Source organism: Calypte anna, chromosome 3 (genome assembly GCF_003957555.1).
Source record: "Calypte anna isolate BGI_N300 chromosome 3, bCalAnn1_v1.p, whole genome shotgun sequence".
Taxonomy (NCBI): Eukaryota; Metazoa; Chordata; class Aves; order Apodiformes; family Trochilidae; genus Calypte; species Calypte anna.
The window spans coordinates 105113052-105130559 of record NC_044246.1 but is presented as its reverse complement, the minus strand read 5'-3'; the positions used below and the strand labels follow the sequence as shown (position 1 = coordinate 105130559).

Here is a 17508-nt window from a genome sequence, read left to right as displayed (position 1 = left end):
TAATAACCAGATAACTTGTCCTTTTTGCTCATGTTAGAGCTTCAGTCCTCTCCTACATTGTAGAGTTACTCTTTCCATCCAGAGGATGGTGAAAGTGAGGAACTTGCAGGTTTCCAGGATGCAATGTTATAGACAAAAATCTACATTAATGGGAAAAAAAAGTATGCTGTTGTGTTGCATGTGTGAGAGACACTAAGTAACATTGCTTGGCTCTTTTAAGTCAATGTTGGTACACCAGATGGTTGCTGTTGTATGTTAGCAAGGAGATATTCTTCACTTATATCACTTTGTATGCGTTTTTATTTGACTTTTTGGATTTACACTTCACATTCACATGGGAGGATTGGCAGTCACTTTATGAAACATGAGAAGCAGCCATAATCAGGGCTGGAATAGTTTTAGTGATCTGTAAGTCCATGTTTCAACAGCTGGAAGAGACGAGAAGTGTTATTTTGCAGCCTTGGGTTATTTTCTGTTTTCTTTTGTAGCCACTTTAGAGAGGCAACAGATTACTACATTTACTAATCCTGTTAGCAGACCCCAGCACTTTGCAGGGTAGTGGTGATGTCCCAGTCCCACCATCTGGCTTTTTAACTACAAGCAAGATGGTGCTGGTGGTCACTGAAAGAGGTGGCTCCTGTGGGTAGCTGCACCATTTAGAAAGCAATCGGCACAGCAGAGCCTTTGGGTGCCCACTCACAGGGAAGTGAGGAGCAAGGCTGGAGATGGACAGCTTTAGTTTTCGAAGGGCAGACAAAGCTATAACATAAAGTCTTCACATTTTGGAGGATTTGAACCCTCCAAAAGAATTTGGAATATGGCAGTGATTTGTGCCTTAGTGTTTGCTTCTAAAATTTTGGATCCATTTTCTTTCAGGCTGGAGGCAGTTCAGTTGAAAACCTGTTGAAATAATACCTTGTTCCAAAACTGCCTGCTACAGCCCAAATCCAACATGCCCTGCTCCACTGCTGGCATCTTCTCCAGAGCCATGCCACCTGTGTTTGTCTTGGCATGTACCTCTCCTTCTTCCCTCTCTTACAGGCTCATGCTTAGACCAAGAAACTCCCTGTTCCCTAGTTCTTGTCCCAGAACTTACATTTCTAAGGTCTTGAAGGACAGGCTCTGTCCTACAAAGTGTGGTGACCCCTAGGCAAGTATGCAGGGCCTGGTGTTCTTACCAAGTTCAGTTTACATTCATCATCTTCGATCAGGATCAACAATCCAGATTGGTCCAGCAAGTATGTAGCCCTGGAGCCTGGCTGAACAGTGACCTGGGAAAGCTGAGAACAAGGCACAGTGTGTGTGTGTAATTTTTAAGGAGTAGGTACATGCTAAATGGTTACTGTGAATGTATTGAAGTATGCACTGAAGGCAGTGTTACACAGTCCATGGTCAAGGCATTTCAGATGCCAAAACCAGAGGTCCTGAATCCCTTAAAAAGATCAGGAGTGCTTTGCAATGGCTCTTTCTGTCTCCTGAACACCTACCCTTCCTCTCCCTGCTCGAGCTGCGCTGTCCTCTGCAGGGATGGTGAGGTTTGTTGGTAGGAGAGCATGCGGCCGCCAAACAGTGCACATACACCTAAGAAGAAGAAAAAGCACCACTTGGTCCATATCCCACTTTGCACCCCACTCTTTTGTGTTCAGTCAGCTACAGCTGATTAGACTTAGGCTTGTCTGAACACTTCCATGCAGCACCTTCTAGCTGAACCTGCCTAGAATTTCAAATTTGGTGTCAAAGAAGCCCTTGGGCAGTTTGGTAACTGAGAGGCTGAGACAGGAGAAGTTAAAGGCTCACGAGCTGCAGTGAGACTGTGTACCAAAGCTAGACAGAAACTCAATCTGGTGCTAGATGCAGCTGCACACTGAGGAAGCAGCACAAGCCAGAATTGCATCATGTTCATTTCTAGCAAGTGCACAAGCTGAACTGCTTATGAAAGGCCAAGTCAAAAAGTGATGTGGTTACTCAAGCTGCCCAGGCAGGGTACTGCTGTGGCTTGCATCAGTCCGCTCATCTGGACTGGTTGTGACAGATGGGAGACAAATGAGCTTCATGTGGATACCATAGCATAAAACAGTTTTCTGTTCTAGACACTTGAGCTCACATGCTATGATCTGATCCTATAAAAAGTCAGAAGCACCAGATAAAAATTATATTTACATACTAAACTATTTTGTTTACTCCAGCCAGTCCAATTCAAGTGAGTGGAACTGTGTTACAGAGCAGATCTGAGAAGAGAACCAAATTAAAGCTGTACACCAGTCAGGCTGCTTGGGTTGAATGCTGGCTAGGCTAAGTCTGTGAGATGTTTAACTCATCTATTTCTTAAATGGTCTTAAGAAGCTCATAGAATAGAGTAAATAGAGCTCAATAGAATACAGCCTTTCTCTTAGTCTTACCTGTTCCAGCTGCTGTGCCAGGCTCCTTACTGCCAGCCTTTTAAAATGAGAAGGGTATCTCACCCTGGGGCTAACAGCTACTGGACAGGACTCTGCAACGTACTCATTGCTGTTAATCTCACACCTATTTGAGAGAACAAATCAACAGATCTAGAAGAAATTAGGTCTTTGCTGATGAGCACATTGGTCATTCAATAACTACTTGCCCATCCACAGTGATGTTCCATCTTGGAGTGCTGTTGAAGTCCGGAGACCTGGTTACCCAGCAGTTCTTGAGGTGTAACTCAGTGCTGGGACTCTCATCTTTCAGCTCCACCTCAAGAAACACAGGCTCCCCAGGTTGCTTGAGTATTGCCATGCTGGGCTTGTAGAATTCCATGAAAGTTTCATCTCAAGAAAAGTCAGGGGATTTTGTAGTTGTTTAATTTTATTCAGATTAAAACTTTTTTTTTTTCTTTTTTTCTTTTTTTTTTTTTTTTTTGTGTAGGAGGAGACCTACCTTTGGATACTCTTGAAACTACATTCAGGGCTTGTCTTATCCTTCTCCTTACTGCAGAAAAGGAAATGTTAGTGGAAATGTAAGTAGGAAGTAGGGCATGTCTTGTCAAGGGAAATGGCAGCTGGACAAATCACAGAAGTTTAAAAATAGGGGAGAAGAATTGCCTACCTGCAATATTTGATCTTGGTAACATCATACCAGAGCCAGAGGGAGATGATGTGGATGGATCACCAGCAAAGGCTCCTAGCACTAGGGTCTCTTTTGCTCGATAGTAGCACAATACTGTTAGTCTATAATAGGAGAAAGAGTAATTTTTGTTTTGTGTTCACTTTTACTTTCCAACAGTTGTACCAAAGCGAGCAGTGTCAGTGAGCAGTAGTTCCTACCTGTAGTCTGGATCTCTTGTAATTGTTGGTATGCTCTGTCCAGGAAGAGTCTCTTTCTCATAAGAGATTTCATTTTCATAAACAATGTGATCACCTTCAAACTGTGCACATGGGAACCTCATTAAAAATTGAATCTTCTCAGGAGCTGGGGCGGGGGAACAAAAGAGAAAATGCAGGAGACAGAGATTTCCAGCAGATGTATCTGCTCTGATCACAGGCTTACCCTTACTGAAGTGCCACAGGTAGTGACATGAAACTTGAAGAAGACATGGTCTTCATTATACTCTGTAGGCTTGCACGAGCTATCCCTTAGTTTGGTTTTACTCATATCAATGGCAGGAACTGTTTTCATTTGGGCAGATATCATTATGGTACCATCTGAGTGACATACTGAGAAAATCAGAGAGTTGGTTATAACCCAAGTAAGGAATCACAGATCTTTTTATGGATTGATGAGTTGTATAACTTACTTATAAATGATGAAGAATTAAAACTGCAGCTAACAGAGAACATCTGTAAGGTCTCCATAGTTCTCACTTTCCTTAGGGCAATGTCAAACCTTGCTTTAATTTTCTGAAAGGACACTTCCTGTGAAGGAGGTGATGGAAGAGTTCTCCTGTTAAGGCATGTGATCCAAATGTACAAAGTTCTGCTCTTTAACTTATGCCACTTAAATACTAACAAGTCACAAGAATTAACTCAGTGTGAAGACTTGAGCCTGATGCAACATGTGGGCAGAAGTTTTCTTGTATGAATTAATTGATCACTGTCACAAAGATAAATTTTGGCCGATTGTTGTCGAATAGTTCAGATGTTTATTACAGCATCAACTTTCCCCTGCCATGTCTTAACATTTCTACAAAACGCTCTTTTAAAAGAGCTTCTTTCATAAGAGCTATATTGAAATATTGTTTCTGGCTCAGTGCGGATGGGACATTTTGCCTCATCTTACTAAAAATACTGAGGACTTTGTTTTTGAAGACTTGGTGCTATCTTGTAGAGACAACTTAGCACTGCAGATTACATAATACATGGCAGTACCAGAAGGGTCCATGTCTTATACCTCTCATTTTCCTTGCACAGGCTTACATTAGTTCCATCTGGAGGTTTTCCAATATGTCTAAAACTACAGCACTACAAACTGTGGCTGTATGAGGCAAGAGTCCTACGTGCTTTAAAGAAGGCATTGCTATACAGTCCGTGTACCTCATAGGTAACTCCCACAGAAAAGAGAGGAATTTGCAAGATGAGGTGTGTAGAGTTGGTAGCTGCAAGATACCCGTTGGTAAGTGCAACGTGCCGGTTCAGGAGCTTGTTACCAAGGTACAGATTCCAATACTGGTGCAACCCAAAAGTAGGGATGGCTTGATACAGGTTTTCTTCATCACAGTAACCAACAGCTTCTGGTAGTTCTGCAGGAAGAAGGTGTGATGAAGAGTTAGCAATGAAGGAAGGTTTGAGTGATGATGTTTGGCTCAGGCTGGGATTTCTGGCACAGATAACTTTGGCACTGGCACTGCAGCAGCACTATTACATGAGTGCTGGCATCCTCTGCAGGGCTTTGGCTGGAGCAGTTCACAACTGGTGGGACTGGGAATTCTCATGCTTTAGCTGTGGCCTGCCAGCTTGCTTCCAGGGCTGCTCCCTGTTTCTTTAAGGCAAACTAAGCTATGTATGTAAATATATTTTTTTAGTGAGCCTTCTGAACTCAGAGCTATTTCAAAGATGAAGCAGGGCAGTGAGATGACTGATAGCTTTGTGGCATCCAAAATCCAAGAAGTTTAAGAAAATACCAGTCAGACCTCTTTTTACTTGAGTAACTGCTAAGTACAGCTCTTAGTGGATAATTCTCTCCTTACAGAAATGCTGTCTTTGGAGTTCACGGAAATTTATTTGAGTCAATTGAGTTCTGCCCTGGATGCAGAGGCAGAATTGCATCTGAGGACAACCGAAACTCATAGCAATGTCTGATAGTTTTGCCAGTAGATGTATGTTCGAGTTATGAGGCATCTTGTTCGCTGAGCTGGCAAGCCAACTTCTTCTACACACTAGGTTTTATTGCTCCCAGTGTCTCAAGGGCAGACTGTCTTGCCAGTATGCAGAAGAGCTGCCATCAGAAAAGCAGCAGGTTGGCTGTGTTACCAATAATGAGCTATTGAAGGGTGGGGTTTTCCCAAAAGCTCTCATCCTCAATCTAATGCCGCTCTCACTGAAGTCAATGGACGTCTGATCCATGCTCATGATGCACACCAGTCTGTACCAGGGGAAAGCTTACCCATATCAGCAACCACACACTCCACCTCTGCTGAGTGATAATAGGGCATCATCTCCGGACCCACTCTTAGAGTGTAGTTGATGAGGAGGGTGTATTTTGTTTCATTTCTGTTCACATACTGAAACACACAGAAGTATAAGGCTGCAGTAACAATGGCTTCCAGCACAGACAGGCACGTATATCCTGAGCAGAACTAAATAATTATTCTAACACCCTCCTCTCCCCTGCAAATAGCTCAGTCTCCAAAAACATCTCTTCAGTTGGCCTAAAACTATTCAGAAATCTGGACTGGATTCAGCAGCTCTTTCAGCCAAACATAAATGTGGAGAATGTAGTGCCTGTTCAGAAAATGGAGGCAGAAATGAGCACAGTGGTGTTTCCTCTGTAGTCCTCTGGTGAAAGAGCTTGGACAGGGAGATCCAGGTCCCAGTCCTTATTCTTCTTTGCCCTGAGTGTGGGCTAATACCAGGAGAGTAAGTGATAGGTAAAATAGGAGGTGTGAGGAGATGCTATGAGATCCTTCTCCATATCGTCATTTACTTCACTAAAAGCGTTCCTAAAGCAAAACCTGCTGTTCAACCTGAAAGAAATACTTCTGAAAATTTTTGGCTTGCTTTGATCCTTAATGCAATTTAGCTGTGGTTTGACTGCAGCCTGAAACTATTTGTGCAAGTCCTGATCCTGTGTGTTCACAATGTTTTTCCTTGTAACAGAAAATAGCATCGCAGCTCTGCGTGATGTGGTGGGAACAGTGGTAGAGGACTTGCAGAGGACATCCTCCCACTGAAATGAGAGGCTGAATTCCCCCTGTGAGTTTATACTTTTTACAAATATTTAGATTACAAGTGGTCTGAAGCTTTACAAAATTACATTTAGAATACCCAGAATATGCTTGCACCGTGCATGGCCTGTGCTAGCGGTCAAATGGCTCTGCATAAACATTGGGTTCAGGAATGACTGGATGTTGGTAACTTGTGTTTGCATGATTGCAATAATTGATTTATTTTTCCAAGGCACTCCTGTTTCAAGGGACAGCATTTAATGGAGATTTGACAAACTTCTTCCTGCTGGGTGTGTGCTTGGACGCCATGCTGACAGACACTTAAGGAAGTCATATTTCATATCACCAAACCACATGTGATGCTGCATGTCTCTGAAAGATGTAGGGGGAGCAAGGTGGGGACATACAAGCCTCTAATCCTGATTCAGATGAACTCAGGCTCATGGACACCTTTGTAATTGAGAAACACTTTTTGGTTAATAAGAGCCAAATGTTGTGAAATTGACTGTCCTACCTCCTCCTCTTAGCTGCTGAAGTGCAGTATCTTACCTCCTTTAGAACATATGGATCATCAAAAGAGACTTCGAGGATAAATCCTTTTGTTCTATTAGAAAAGGGAGTTTCATAAATCTTAAACCCATGGTGCTGTGCCTCCCTCAGGGTAAATGGCACATTTCCTATTGCGATTGCCACCAGAGAGACATCGGGAAGAAAGTGTCCAAGTGCAGCACTAAATAGCCTTTCCTCTGGCAGAGTATCTGTGGGGAGAGAACATCAAATTACTGCTGATGTGGATCAAGTAACAAAGACAGTTGGGGTGGCCTCCCAGTCAAGTTCCAGGAAACTTAGCCAACAGCCAGTTCTTTAATGGCTCTGATTAATGAGTGTTTGTGTTCTAGTCAGATCTCAAATACTCTGAGTACATGAGAATTGCTTCAAGCTGCAGGAGATTAACAACAAATACATACAGCTTTATGGAAAGTGGGCTTACTAACTTTCTAGAGGGGCACTAAGATGTGTGATGACTTTCATGTAAAGAAATCTGGAATTTAGTTCAGCTACATAAAATATAAAAAAATGATCATAATGTATGCTAAGATGCTTCTTTTGCTTTCTATATCAGCTCTCTAGACAGCTCCAAAGATATTTAGTGTCTTAATGCATTGGAAAATAGCGTTAAAAAAAGTAATACTGCACCACTGGATGGCACCACGGTTTCAGTATGCTCCCGAGATAAATAAATGCAGTCTAGGGGGAGAAAATGCCATCAAAGACTGCTATCCTCAGACAGTTCCTTTCCTCAGCGTGATAACTGCACAGCACAGCATCTTTATTCTAAGGTCCCTGTACTGACTGGAAAAAAATCTGGATGTTACTGTGAAAGAAATTATTACATTCTTACCAGCAATTTATAATTTTCATTTCATCCCACAATGGCGGGTAATAAATGGTGCATCTATTAAGGCTAAGGGCTTGGATCTTTTTTATAATACCTTGAATCTTGACTTTGGCTAGCAAATTGGAAGTGGGAGTGGAGACCATTCTGGTGAATGTAGGCGTGTAGCAGAGGTCAAGTTGAGCAATGTGTAGCCCAGCAAAAGCAAGAGATTGATAGAGGTCAATGAGAGGAATGACTCACTGTTGATAACAGTTGGTATTTGTGGCATGAAAGGTGTGGTGATGGATTTGATGGCAGTATACTTTGTGGTTTGCCAATCTGCATCTGTCCATGTGTGCTCCAAGAACAAGTCAATGCTGTAGATGACTCCATATACACCACCAGATACAGAGCTCTAGGGAATAAAAAATGTGATTAAGTTTTAAATCTCAAAAGCACAATACTGGAATGCCTGAACATGGTTAGAATACTTACTCTAGAAAGAGAAAATAATATTTCTGTAGAGTTTGGGATATATTTTGCCAGGGAATCTTGTTTGTTTGTTTGCCTGGCCCATTTGCCTGGTCCATGTGTGGCTCAAATACTGCTGAGATTCTCAATAAGGAAGTGTCAGGTTGGGGAGGTTGTTCTTACAGTCCCTGGACTACCAGTCATGTCTCTCATTCTGTTTCATTTCACTCTGAAAGTTTGTCAGTGCTTCCAAGAGTTCTTCAGCCCAAGCCTGTCTGCTGTTACAATGCATATACTAATCTAGTTGTCCACTGATACACAAAAAAAGGGAATTTCTGAAGAGGGTTAGTCAAAATAACACCACATAGTAATCTAACTGTCCACTGATACACACAAAAAAGTCAATTTCTGAAAGGGGTTCGTCAAAATAACACCAATGTCATCTTCACAAATGAAACTGGTAAAGAGTCTTGTGAGAATATTGCCAGCTCCTTCCCAAATGCTTAAGGTCCACTGAACATTTCTCTTGACACTGCATCTGTACCTGTGAATTACAGACTGACAAGGAATGTGCTGTGTCCAAAGCAGGTGGCTGCATTCAAATTATGTGGTGGGAACCTGTCTGCATGGAAATTTCTTTCACCCAGACCAGAAGTTTACCAGGATTGGTTTAACCTTGTAACAAGATAGTCAATTCAAGTCCAGTGCCCAGGTATTCATTCACCCTTCGTTTGTTAGTATAAGTTATAGATTATTAACAAAAGACAGTCTATTGCTTCTATCATGTTTTGTAAACCAGAGATACTTAGTTTCTGAGCAGGTGTTTCCAAAACACAGAGAAGGACCCTCTAGATCTTTAAATATTTCAAGAATAAAAGAATCTTAAGCAGGAGTTAATTACTATTTGGAATGATCATGATTTAGAAACATCTTCCACAGTGCATGCCCTCAGATGTTCCAGTGTGTGACAGGTTGGTACTAACCTTTAGCTTGCCTCCTTCTGCTCCAATAGGGATAGTTATGCTGATGTGTGTCTCATTGTGCTCCAGTAGGTAGTTCTTCTCCTCTGGTTTTATTATAACTTGACCATCAACTCCCATTAAAATGGTTTTAGACAGAAAGGTGGCTTCTTGAACCACTAATGTTGGAATAACACTTGGCACCGTCCATTTTAGTGTAGTATCAGTGAAACTGATGCCATCTGTTGAGACAGATAGATAGATAGATAGATAGATAGATAGATAGATAGATAGTCCCAGAAGACTGGTTAATTACCAGTCCATTCTCTCTTTCCCTGATTCCTTTTCACCAGAGTATCTTTACACTAATCCTGTGTAGGATATTAACCAACTGATGGCTTTTTTGTTACAGAAACCCTGGTGCTTGAGGACAGAGTGGTTTCAACTGGGAGGGACCTTAAAGGTCACCTGGTTCCAACTAGTGATTAGAAGGAGACTTGAATCAGCAGTTCCAGGTGACTGATTAATTTATTCAGAAGAATTGACCATGCTCTTGAGCTTCCTGCTCTGTTGTCCTGCTCCCAGGAGCTTTGCCTTTGTGGTAAAAGGAATGGGGCAAAAAGCCTCCTGTTTGGACCTTCTTGAAATATTGGCTTCAAGATCATGACAACTTTAGACCTGCTGCATTAATTTTTCACATTAACACTGTTCTGTGAGAGAGAGAAGGTGCAGCCACCTCTTTTCTGCAAAAAGCCAGGCTAGTCCTACCTCTCCAGAGAAAAGATCTAGGTGAATCCCAAGGATGCAGAGCTGCATCCCTTGCATGGAGTTACATGACAGTGGAGAGTCAAAGCTGTGGGGTTAGTTACTGGCACTTCTGCAGCAGCTTTACTTGCATCCAGTTCCCTGTATCTAGTGCTAGGGTTTGAGAAACCAGAGACAAGGCACAACACTGCACTGGGAACATGAGTACTGAAGCATCACAGCAGGGAACATGTTTGTCCGGGACCAAAGCCATGGACTCTTAGCTCATGCTGCTCTCAGGACAGCTTGTAAGCCTCTTCTCTTACAGAGTAGGTCACAGGAAAATGGGAACACTGTGTTTTCTACTAGGTCCTTAGGCAGTTACTTGTAGTGAACAAGAAATCCTTACCAACAGGACAGGAGACAGTTGTGTCAATCAGCAATAGCAGCCACCGCTGCCTGTACATGGAAGTGGAAGTTACCATGTTCATATTTACACCACTGACCTGTTGGGATGCAGGCAAAAAGGAGAAGTGGTGTGGTAGCAAGGCAGTGGAAGTGGCAGAGTTTTGTGTCTGATGAAGAGCAAGAACTCACCATGCTGAGATCGGACTCGTTGCTGTGGTAGGGTGCGCGGAGGTACACCCGGGACAGGGTGTTGTTGAAGCTGTAGCCCAGTTTTGTTGCGTCGCTCACTGTTATTCTCTTTCTCCCCGATGGAGAAACAAACATCAGCTGCCATTGCTGGTATGCCACATTCTGAGTCTGCAGGAGTCAGGATGAGCTGCATTGGAGCTAAGTCTCTGAAAAAACTATGATACTGTAGGCACCTATTGTCCTGTTAGAAGCTGGAGCAACTGGAGTGGCACTGAACACTTCTAGCTCTCCCCAGGCAAGAAATACCCTTGATCTATATAAAGATAAGAATTTCTGTAGCTCTTTAGGGTGTCTTCAGAGATAATCTTGTGGAAGCCCTGGAAGACACTTAAATCGGTGGCCTTGAATACATCCCCATGGACAAAATGCCTATGCTGTTAATAAAGTGATTGCCTTCATGTCTGTCGTTTGCTGGAGCAGCCCTGAGGCCAAATGACAGGCTGGCTTTTATAGTATATATCCATATTGTGTCAAATATGGAAAAAGCAGGAATGCCTGTACTAGTCTGGAACAGTCTCCTGAAATGATAACCATATGGGAGGAAAGTTGAAGGGAAAGATGGGCATTGGGAGCAAGTAAGACATGAGAAAAATAGGACGTGTATATTTCCACCTCATACTTTCCAGCCTCAAATAATTTTCAGCTTAGGGCCTCCTGAGCTATCTGTAGCTTCTTTGTATTTTGTATGTCTTATTGGATTTCTCTTCAGTCAACTTTTCCAGACTCTCCTTGAGATCAAGCAAGCTTTTAGCAGCTGTAACATCTTTTGGCAAGAAGTTTGACAGATTCACTACCCATTGTGTGAAGAACCACCTACCTTTGTTTGTCTTGAACTCATTTTCCACTAATCCAACAAGCATATGGCTCTGTTCTCCCACCAAAATAGCTTTTTGCAGTCTAGAGCTCTAAAAAACTTGAGAAGTTTTTCAGTATTTGATGGCAACTTTGCCATCTCCATTTTTTGACAGAGACTGAGCTATGCCCCCAGTCAAAAAATTATCCTAGTCCACTCAAGCCATGACAGCCCTTAGAATGACTCATGAGACTAGTGAGAAGAGTTAGGCTGGGAACTGTTAGGAAAACTTCCTCTTCATACCTCTGGCAGTGCTGACAACCATGCTACGGTGTAGTCATTTGAAACTGCAGGGACATCTGTCTTCACCGACACCTGGGGACACAGAGAAGTCTTTGGGAGCAAACAAACCTTCAGCATTATTGCAGATGTCTGGAGCAGAGAGAGGGCATTCAGATTTCTTCTCCATTGTCTGTGGGTGTTTAGCAATTTACATTCACTGGAGGTTGTTAAAGTGTTTCCAGAGAGGTTCTTGATGACGGTAACTTCTATGGTGTTAAAATGGAAGTCAAAGCCATGGCATATATATAGTAGTTCATGAACAGCAGAGGGAATACTTTGTGTATACCCAGGTAAATCAAAAGTCCTCTTTCGTATTTGGTAAGATAAGATGAAGCTAGAGACTTTCAAGGGCATCTGAATCTTTCCACCCTAAGATATAGGGAAGCAAGCTATTGGCTTTGTCTTGCCTGTTTGGAGGTGCATACAAAAGACAGTGAGGCTTGTTTTGCTCAGTGCTTTATTGCTACTATTGGTATTCTAAATCTATATTGGTGTGTAGATGCTGGTAGCAGGCTGGAGAGCCAAATTGTACCACCCAGCAAGAGGCAGGTTCTGTCTCACAACAATGTCCTGTCATTTGTGTCATGCAGCTGTAGTGCAGCACTGCAGACTCTGGGTGACATTCTCACAGATGCTGCAGCACCTGATAATATAAAAGCACCCTCTTGAGCTAAACAGGTTGGCCGGCCTGGCTTGCTGATTTTCTTGCAGTGGCTTGATTTAAATCATCTGGACAGTTAACTGAATTTCACTTCATGCAAAACACCTGTGACATATCAATGTGCTACTCATAAGCACCTACAGTTACACCTGCTGCTGAATACCAGCAGGTCACTAGTATGCTTGGTAGACAGTGTAAAATCAGCATCTGACATGAATTTGTGGTGGTTGCTGAGCCTGGCAGGGAGCTTGGATGTAGCTTTGCCTTCAGTGGGAAAGCTTTTACCTCCATGTAGTTTTCTTCACACACAATTTCTCTTGAAGCCCAGGAAGAGTAGGAGCAGTACATAGGGTAGATGTAGGTGACAGCTGCCCTCATGCTTGAAAATGAGGAGACTTTGATGTTCACAGTCAGTGTAAACAGCTCATCTGCCTGGGAAGAAAAGCAGACAATTCAGAGGATAGAGTGGAAGCAGGAGCAGCTGCATGGGACTGTTCAGCCCAGTGTCCTGTTTCTGAGAGTGTTTTATAATCATGAGGACAGGTTGAGAGTTGCAGTGACACCCTGTCTTAAGTGGTTTGTGTGCAAGGGCTTTCTGAGTCAGAGACATTGCCTCACTTGCTTCAGATCATATCCCAGCACCATTCTTGTCAATGTATGAATGAGGTGCTATTCAGTGGAAGATCTGACCTACCTCATCATGTGGTTCATGTTCCTCCCATTCATGACTGCTACGTGCCATCTCATGGAGAGAAAGTGCTGGAGCTTTTAGTTTGCTACAGATAGTTCAGATCTGTTATGCCAATTCTGATTAGTATCTATCTTGACTAGATTAACCAAGAGCTCCTCTTGGTTCTTCAGGTCTCCAGGAGTCACATGTGAAGCCATGAACTGTGTTTCTACCTGACATGGATATATATTTTTCTACAGAAAAAGGCAAAACCTTTCCAGAGAAATTCCATTCTGGGAATCCTGGTTGTTGCACAGCACACCATACCCCACCTCCCCCCTTCTTTTTAGCGTAATCTGCCCATAAAGTTTTACCTTATTTTTTCTGTGGGGCTTCCAAGATCTACCAGACTAAACATGGACAAGCAACAAAGTCTCTACCCTGAAATGTTTTGTTTCCAGGAGCATTGCATCTCAACTAACATTTAGAAATTAGAAATCCAGGCTAAACTTTTACACATATTTTTGGAAGGGGTGAATCACCTTCCGGAGATGCCAGTTTCTCTCCATTGACTATTGTGAAAGCCTAAACAACTAGTTTAGACTAGACATTATCTTTTAGATGGCTAAAGTTATGCGAGACAAATCTGGGTCTAATAGATGTGTGTGATCTACGTTCCTAGGCATGTGTTAACAGGCACATTACCACACAAATTAAGCCAGGAAATGATCTGCCAGAATCACACTACAAATGTTGCTTTTTCAAGCAGATGCCTACTTCTTTCCAGAGAAGCTTTCAAGAAACTCTCTGGCAAATCAGCAGCAACAAGGATATGCTTGAGAACTGGCAGCCAGTCAGCAGCATCAGGCTAAGTGTCATTTCATGGAGAGAGGAAATCCTGTGTCAGTCACAATGAGCAAACCTCAGGCTGGAGAGCCACGGCCTATTCAGTTCTACACACTGTCAGCACTAATGCCTTGAGTTCACTATTGAGTTCTCAAAACATGCCATTGGGATGCCATGTAATATCCTTATCTGGTCCTTTTGGAGAGGATTTACTGTCTGAAGTTGTTTTCAACCCATTTCTGGGTCTTACCTCGTTGGCCACATGACAGCCAAGCACAGACGCACGGAACACGGGGTTGCCCCACACATCTTCTGAGAGGACATAGCCACAACGAGAGGCCAGTTTCTCATCCAGCAGAACAGGTCCAGTGTAAGGATCTACAGAAAAAGGGAATGATGTGTGGGATGGAAAGCTCAGGAGAGGTCACAGGGCAGAGTGGTGCTGAGGCCCCCTCACACAGCCCTCCCCTGGAAAGAGATCCCTGGAAAGAGGTTGGGTGCTCTCCATCCATGTGTGCTGGTGAGGGGCTGGTGAAGCTTTGCTGGTATGTGTTAGAGTGCATGAGAGCGTCTGGTGTGTCTCAAGCTCACCTGTGTTTTGTTCTTTTTAGTACCCATTTCTTTGCATCCAGACGCTTGTGACACAACCACTCTAACGTACTATTATGGAGAGGTTCTCTGAGGCATCACATACATATCCCCTGATTTTACTCCCTAGACAAGAGTTATGGGCTACTAAGCCCATCTATTTCTAAAAATCTTTGAGTAGTAATAATCTCACTCCAGTCAAAGGAGGCAGTCATGGACCTATTTTGGATGGGCACTTCTACAAATTGGTCAGGTCTGCTGCTCATCTGCTTGGCAAGGTGCTCTGTGCTATTAACCTACAAAGGAGACAAGCAACAGGCACCATGGGAGTTGGCTCCACTCACCTTATGTTGCTGGTGGAGTTAATTACATCATATTCTTGTTAATTATCTGCCCTCTGCTTAAGGGATTTTTTCAATCTTGGGTTATACACAAGAATCTGTACCAATAGATAGGGATTAACTGGCTGCTATTGTAATTTCTTGATTCGTCTGTCATCCTTAAATGCTGAACAGCACTGATAACTGCTGTTTCAGTAGATGTATTCTTGCAGCCAGGATAGAAAAAGGAGGTAAGAGAGAAGACTTTTGGAAGAAGAGGGAAGAGCTTTTATGAAACCAGCTGATAGAGCTGGAAGAAACAAACAACTTTTTAGTGCCTTAGGGCTGGTCTGTTTTTTCCAGCAGTATCAGTTACTCTCATAAATGCTATCACTTCTCCCCACACTCTTGCTGTAGTTGACTTTTTCAGTTCTGCCTCCAAATCAACTGAAAAAAAAACCCAAATCCAGAAAAAAGTGGACTGATCTCAACAGAAAGAAATCTGGTTTGGGGGGAAATCACATACTTTGCTCAATCTGATGTGAGTATTTTCTGGTTTTCATTTTGGTTAAGTGGATTTATGTTTTCCTTAGCAAAATGGAAACCCGTTGTTCAAATAGGGTATTTCACTGCAATTGATATGTTAAATAAAAAGGAAATTTAATTTAAATATCCTTCAGTTGCTGCAGCACTTGCTCATCACTTGGCAATGTGTTTTCTGGGTACTACCTAGCCTACATTGCTGCTGTGATTTCTGTTTTCCAGAACATACCCAAGCTACAATTCCGCCTTTCTTTTCTTACATGTGTAAGGGCTCAGCAGAGGAAAGAATAAAAGCCAAATAAATGTCAGTTGTTCCTCCTCAGATCATCCTTTCTCTTGTCCCCAGCATATTGGTTGTAAAGGCCAAAAGGGACTGTGGCTGTAGATAGAAGCTTTACTCATCTATGGGGATGTTGCCCAGATTGAGGTGTGAGAGGCCAGGACTTTGTGGCAAGGATGTTCTGCAAGCTCTCTGCTGCCAGTTACTGATTGTTGTGTAGATGGCAGCAACAAGATTAGACACTGTAATGGCTTAGATGATTCCCCAGCTTTCATGGTACTCAGGGCAGGCACCTGTGACTCACCATTGATTTCCAGATGGAAGAATTTTCCCTGGAGGAAGAGTTTATTCAGTTTCATCCAAAAAATCCTGGAGTGGCAACTGCTCTCTACAAAACCTGGTGGAAGCACATGTAGAGCAAATGAGCCAGTGGGACAGGAGAACAGGTAAGAAAAACATCTTATTACAAGCAAAATAAATAAGTTCTCATCCTTGCCTCTGCCCACTATTCTTTTATCATGTTTCACTAACCTGGGGGAGCCATCTGCCTCCCTTGTCCTAGCCAGAACACCAAGGAAAGCAGCCAGATCCTGCAGTACAAGTATATGAACAAATGATGGGGTGAACAGAGAGAGAGAGAGAAAAAAAAAGATTAAGATGGAAAATGAAAGAGGCAGAAACTGAAGTCTCATTACCTGCATAGCAAGTAACCCACAGCCTCCATCTGTCCCCAAGAGACTTGTGCATGGGCTTTGAGCAAAGTCCTTCTGCCTCTGAAGTAAAGGTGAGCCAGCTATGGGAAGGAAACTTGGTCAGACACAAGAGGAAAGCTATAGCTGACCTTTCAGAACAGAGAGGTTGTGCTGTCTTCTCCAAACCTTCCGTGTGAATCAAGAGTCTGGTGGTTTCTGCTGCAGAGGGAAGCCTGGGGTGAATCCTGTAGTGCTCTCCACTGTTATCTGAGGTCCTGGCAGTGGAAAGCAGCCTCCCTCTTGCTGGGAGGGCACAGCACCTTCTGCCTGGTGTTTGCAAGGTCAGATGGGGCTGCTTAGCCTAATCTCCATGAGAGCAGCAGAGGGTGCTCAGAGCTTTCCATCAGCCCCTGGGAAATAATATCATTCCTTACAAGCCAGTTGGGTAGCTTTGGCTTCAGGTCTTAAGAGCACATGTAACACTTCCCTGGAGGTATTTTAATTGGGTCTACACAGGAAATATATTTTTGTTTCTGTGAAATGTCCCAGTGACCCAGCCGTGCCAGAGATAACAGCATTTCTTTGGCAGCTACACATTTTGCTTTTGTGGATCCAGTTAGGTCGCCCTTTGATTTGTTTGATTATCAGAGAGTGTTTTGGTGAAAACATCTTGTTTTCAGAAGTGCTGTGATATCTCAGGATCAGTCAGACCATGTACAGGTCTGTAAATGGCCAAACATATTGCCTGGGAAGAGAAAGTCATTGCACCCAGTGGGAGCTGTGGCTGTGGGACTGCAAATGCCCCAGGAGGCACAAAGACTGAGATGTTTGGTGAGCTAAAACCACTTGTGGGGCATGGATAGGTTATGGTGGGTTGAGATGTGCAGGACATTTAGGTTGACGTTTTAGCCATTAAAACCCAGGGCTCAACCTCATTTTTGTCCCCTTAATTGGGCACTACTCAGCAGGTCTTGCCTTGATTCAGTTCACATGCATGAGCAGAGCTGCTGGGGTAGAAATGAGATGGTTTTTGTGGTGTGTACTCCATGCTGCTTGGGGATAAACTGAAGCCAAAGTTTATGTCCACTCACAGGACACAGTGCAATCCGTGTCGTTTTATCCTCTGTCCCTGTACTCAGAGGACCTCTATGGTAACAGCAGAGCCCACCCCATTGCCCTGCCAGGTACACTGGCTTTGCACAGCAAAGATCAGGTGGCACACCT

At 43.2% G+C, this 17508-nt stretch overlaps 1 protein-coding gene across 3 annotated transcripts; it reads right to left on the bottom strand.

Moving 5' to 3' along the window:
- Positions 1-282: 282 nt before the first annotated feature.
- On the bottom strand, positions 283-16734 carry LOC115598154 (zona pellucida sperm-binding protein 2-like). Of its 3 annotated transcripts, XM_030448593.1 has the most exons (24): positions 16471-16734; positions 16288-16385; positions 16124-16182; positions 15897-15989; positions 14112-14239; positions 12631-12777; positions 11646-11717; positions 10490-10657; positions 10302-10398; positions 9173-9390; positions 7980-8133; positions 6890-7098; positions 5560-5677; positions 4491-4696; positions 3755-3872; positions 3508-3674; positions 3285-3385; positions 3067-3188; positions 2899-2949; positions 2606-2789; positions 2400-2523; positions 1488-1581; positions 1179-1280; positions 283-428 (listed from the first exon to the last, which is right to left on the bottom strand). In XM_030448593.1, the coding sequence occupies exons 2-23, from the start codon at positions 16314-16316 to the stop codon at positions 1198-1200; spliced, it is 2742 nt and encodes a 913-aa protein (XP_030304453.1). In that variant the 5' UTR covers positions 16317-16385; positions 16471-16734; the 3' UTR covers positions 283-428; positions 1179-1197. The 3 variants fall into 3 exon arrangements, with proteins under 3 accessions (XP_030304453.1, XP_030304454.1, XP_030304455.1); XM_030448594.1 differs by having other exon boundaries at positions 283-900; positions 16288-16734; XM_030448595.1 differs by lacking the exon at positions 16288-16385 and having other exon boundaries at positions 16434-16734.
- Between the last annotated feature and the right edge of the window lie 774 nt (positions 16735-17508).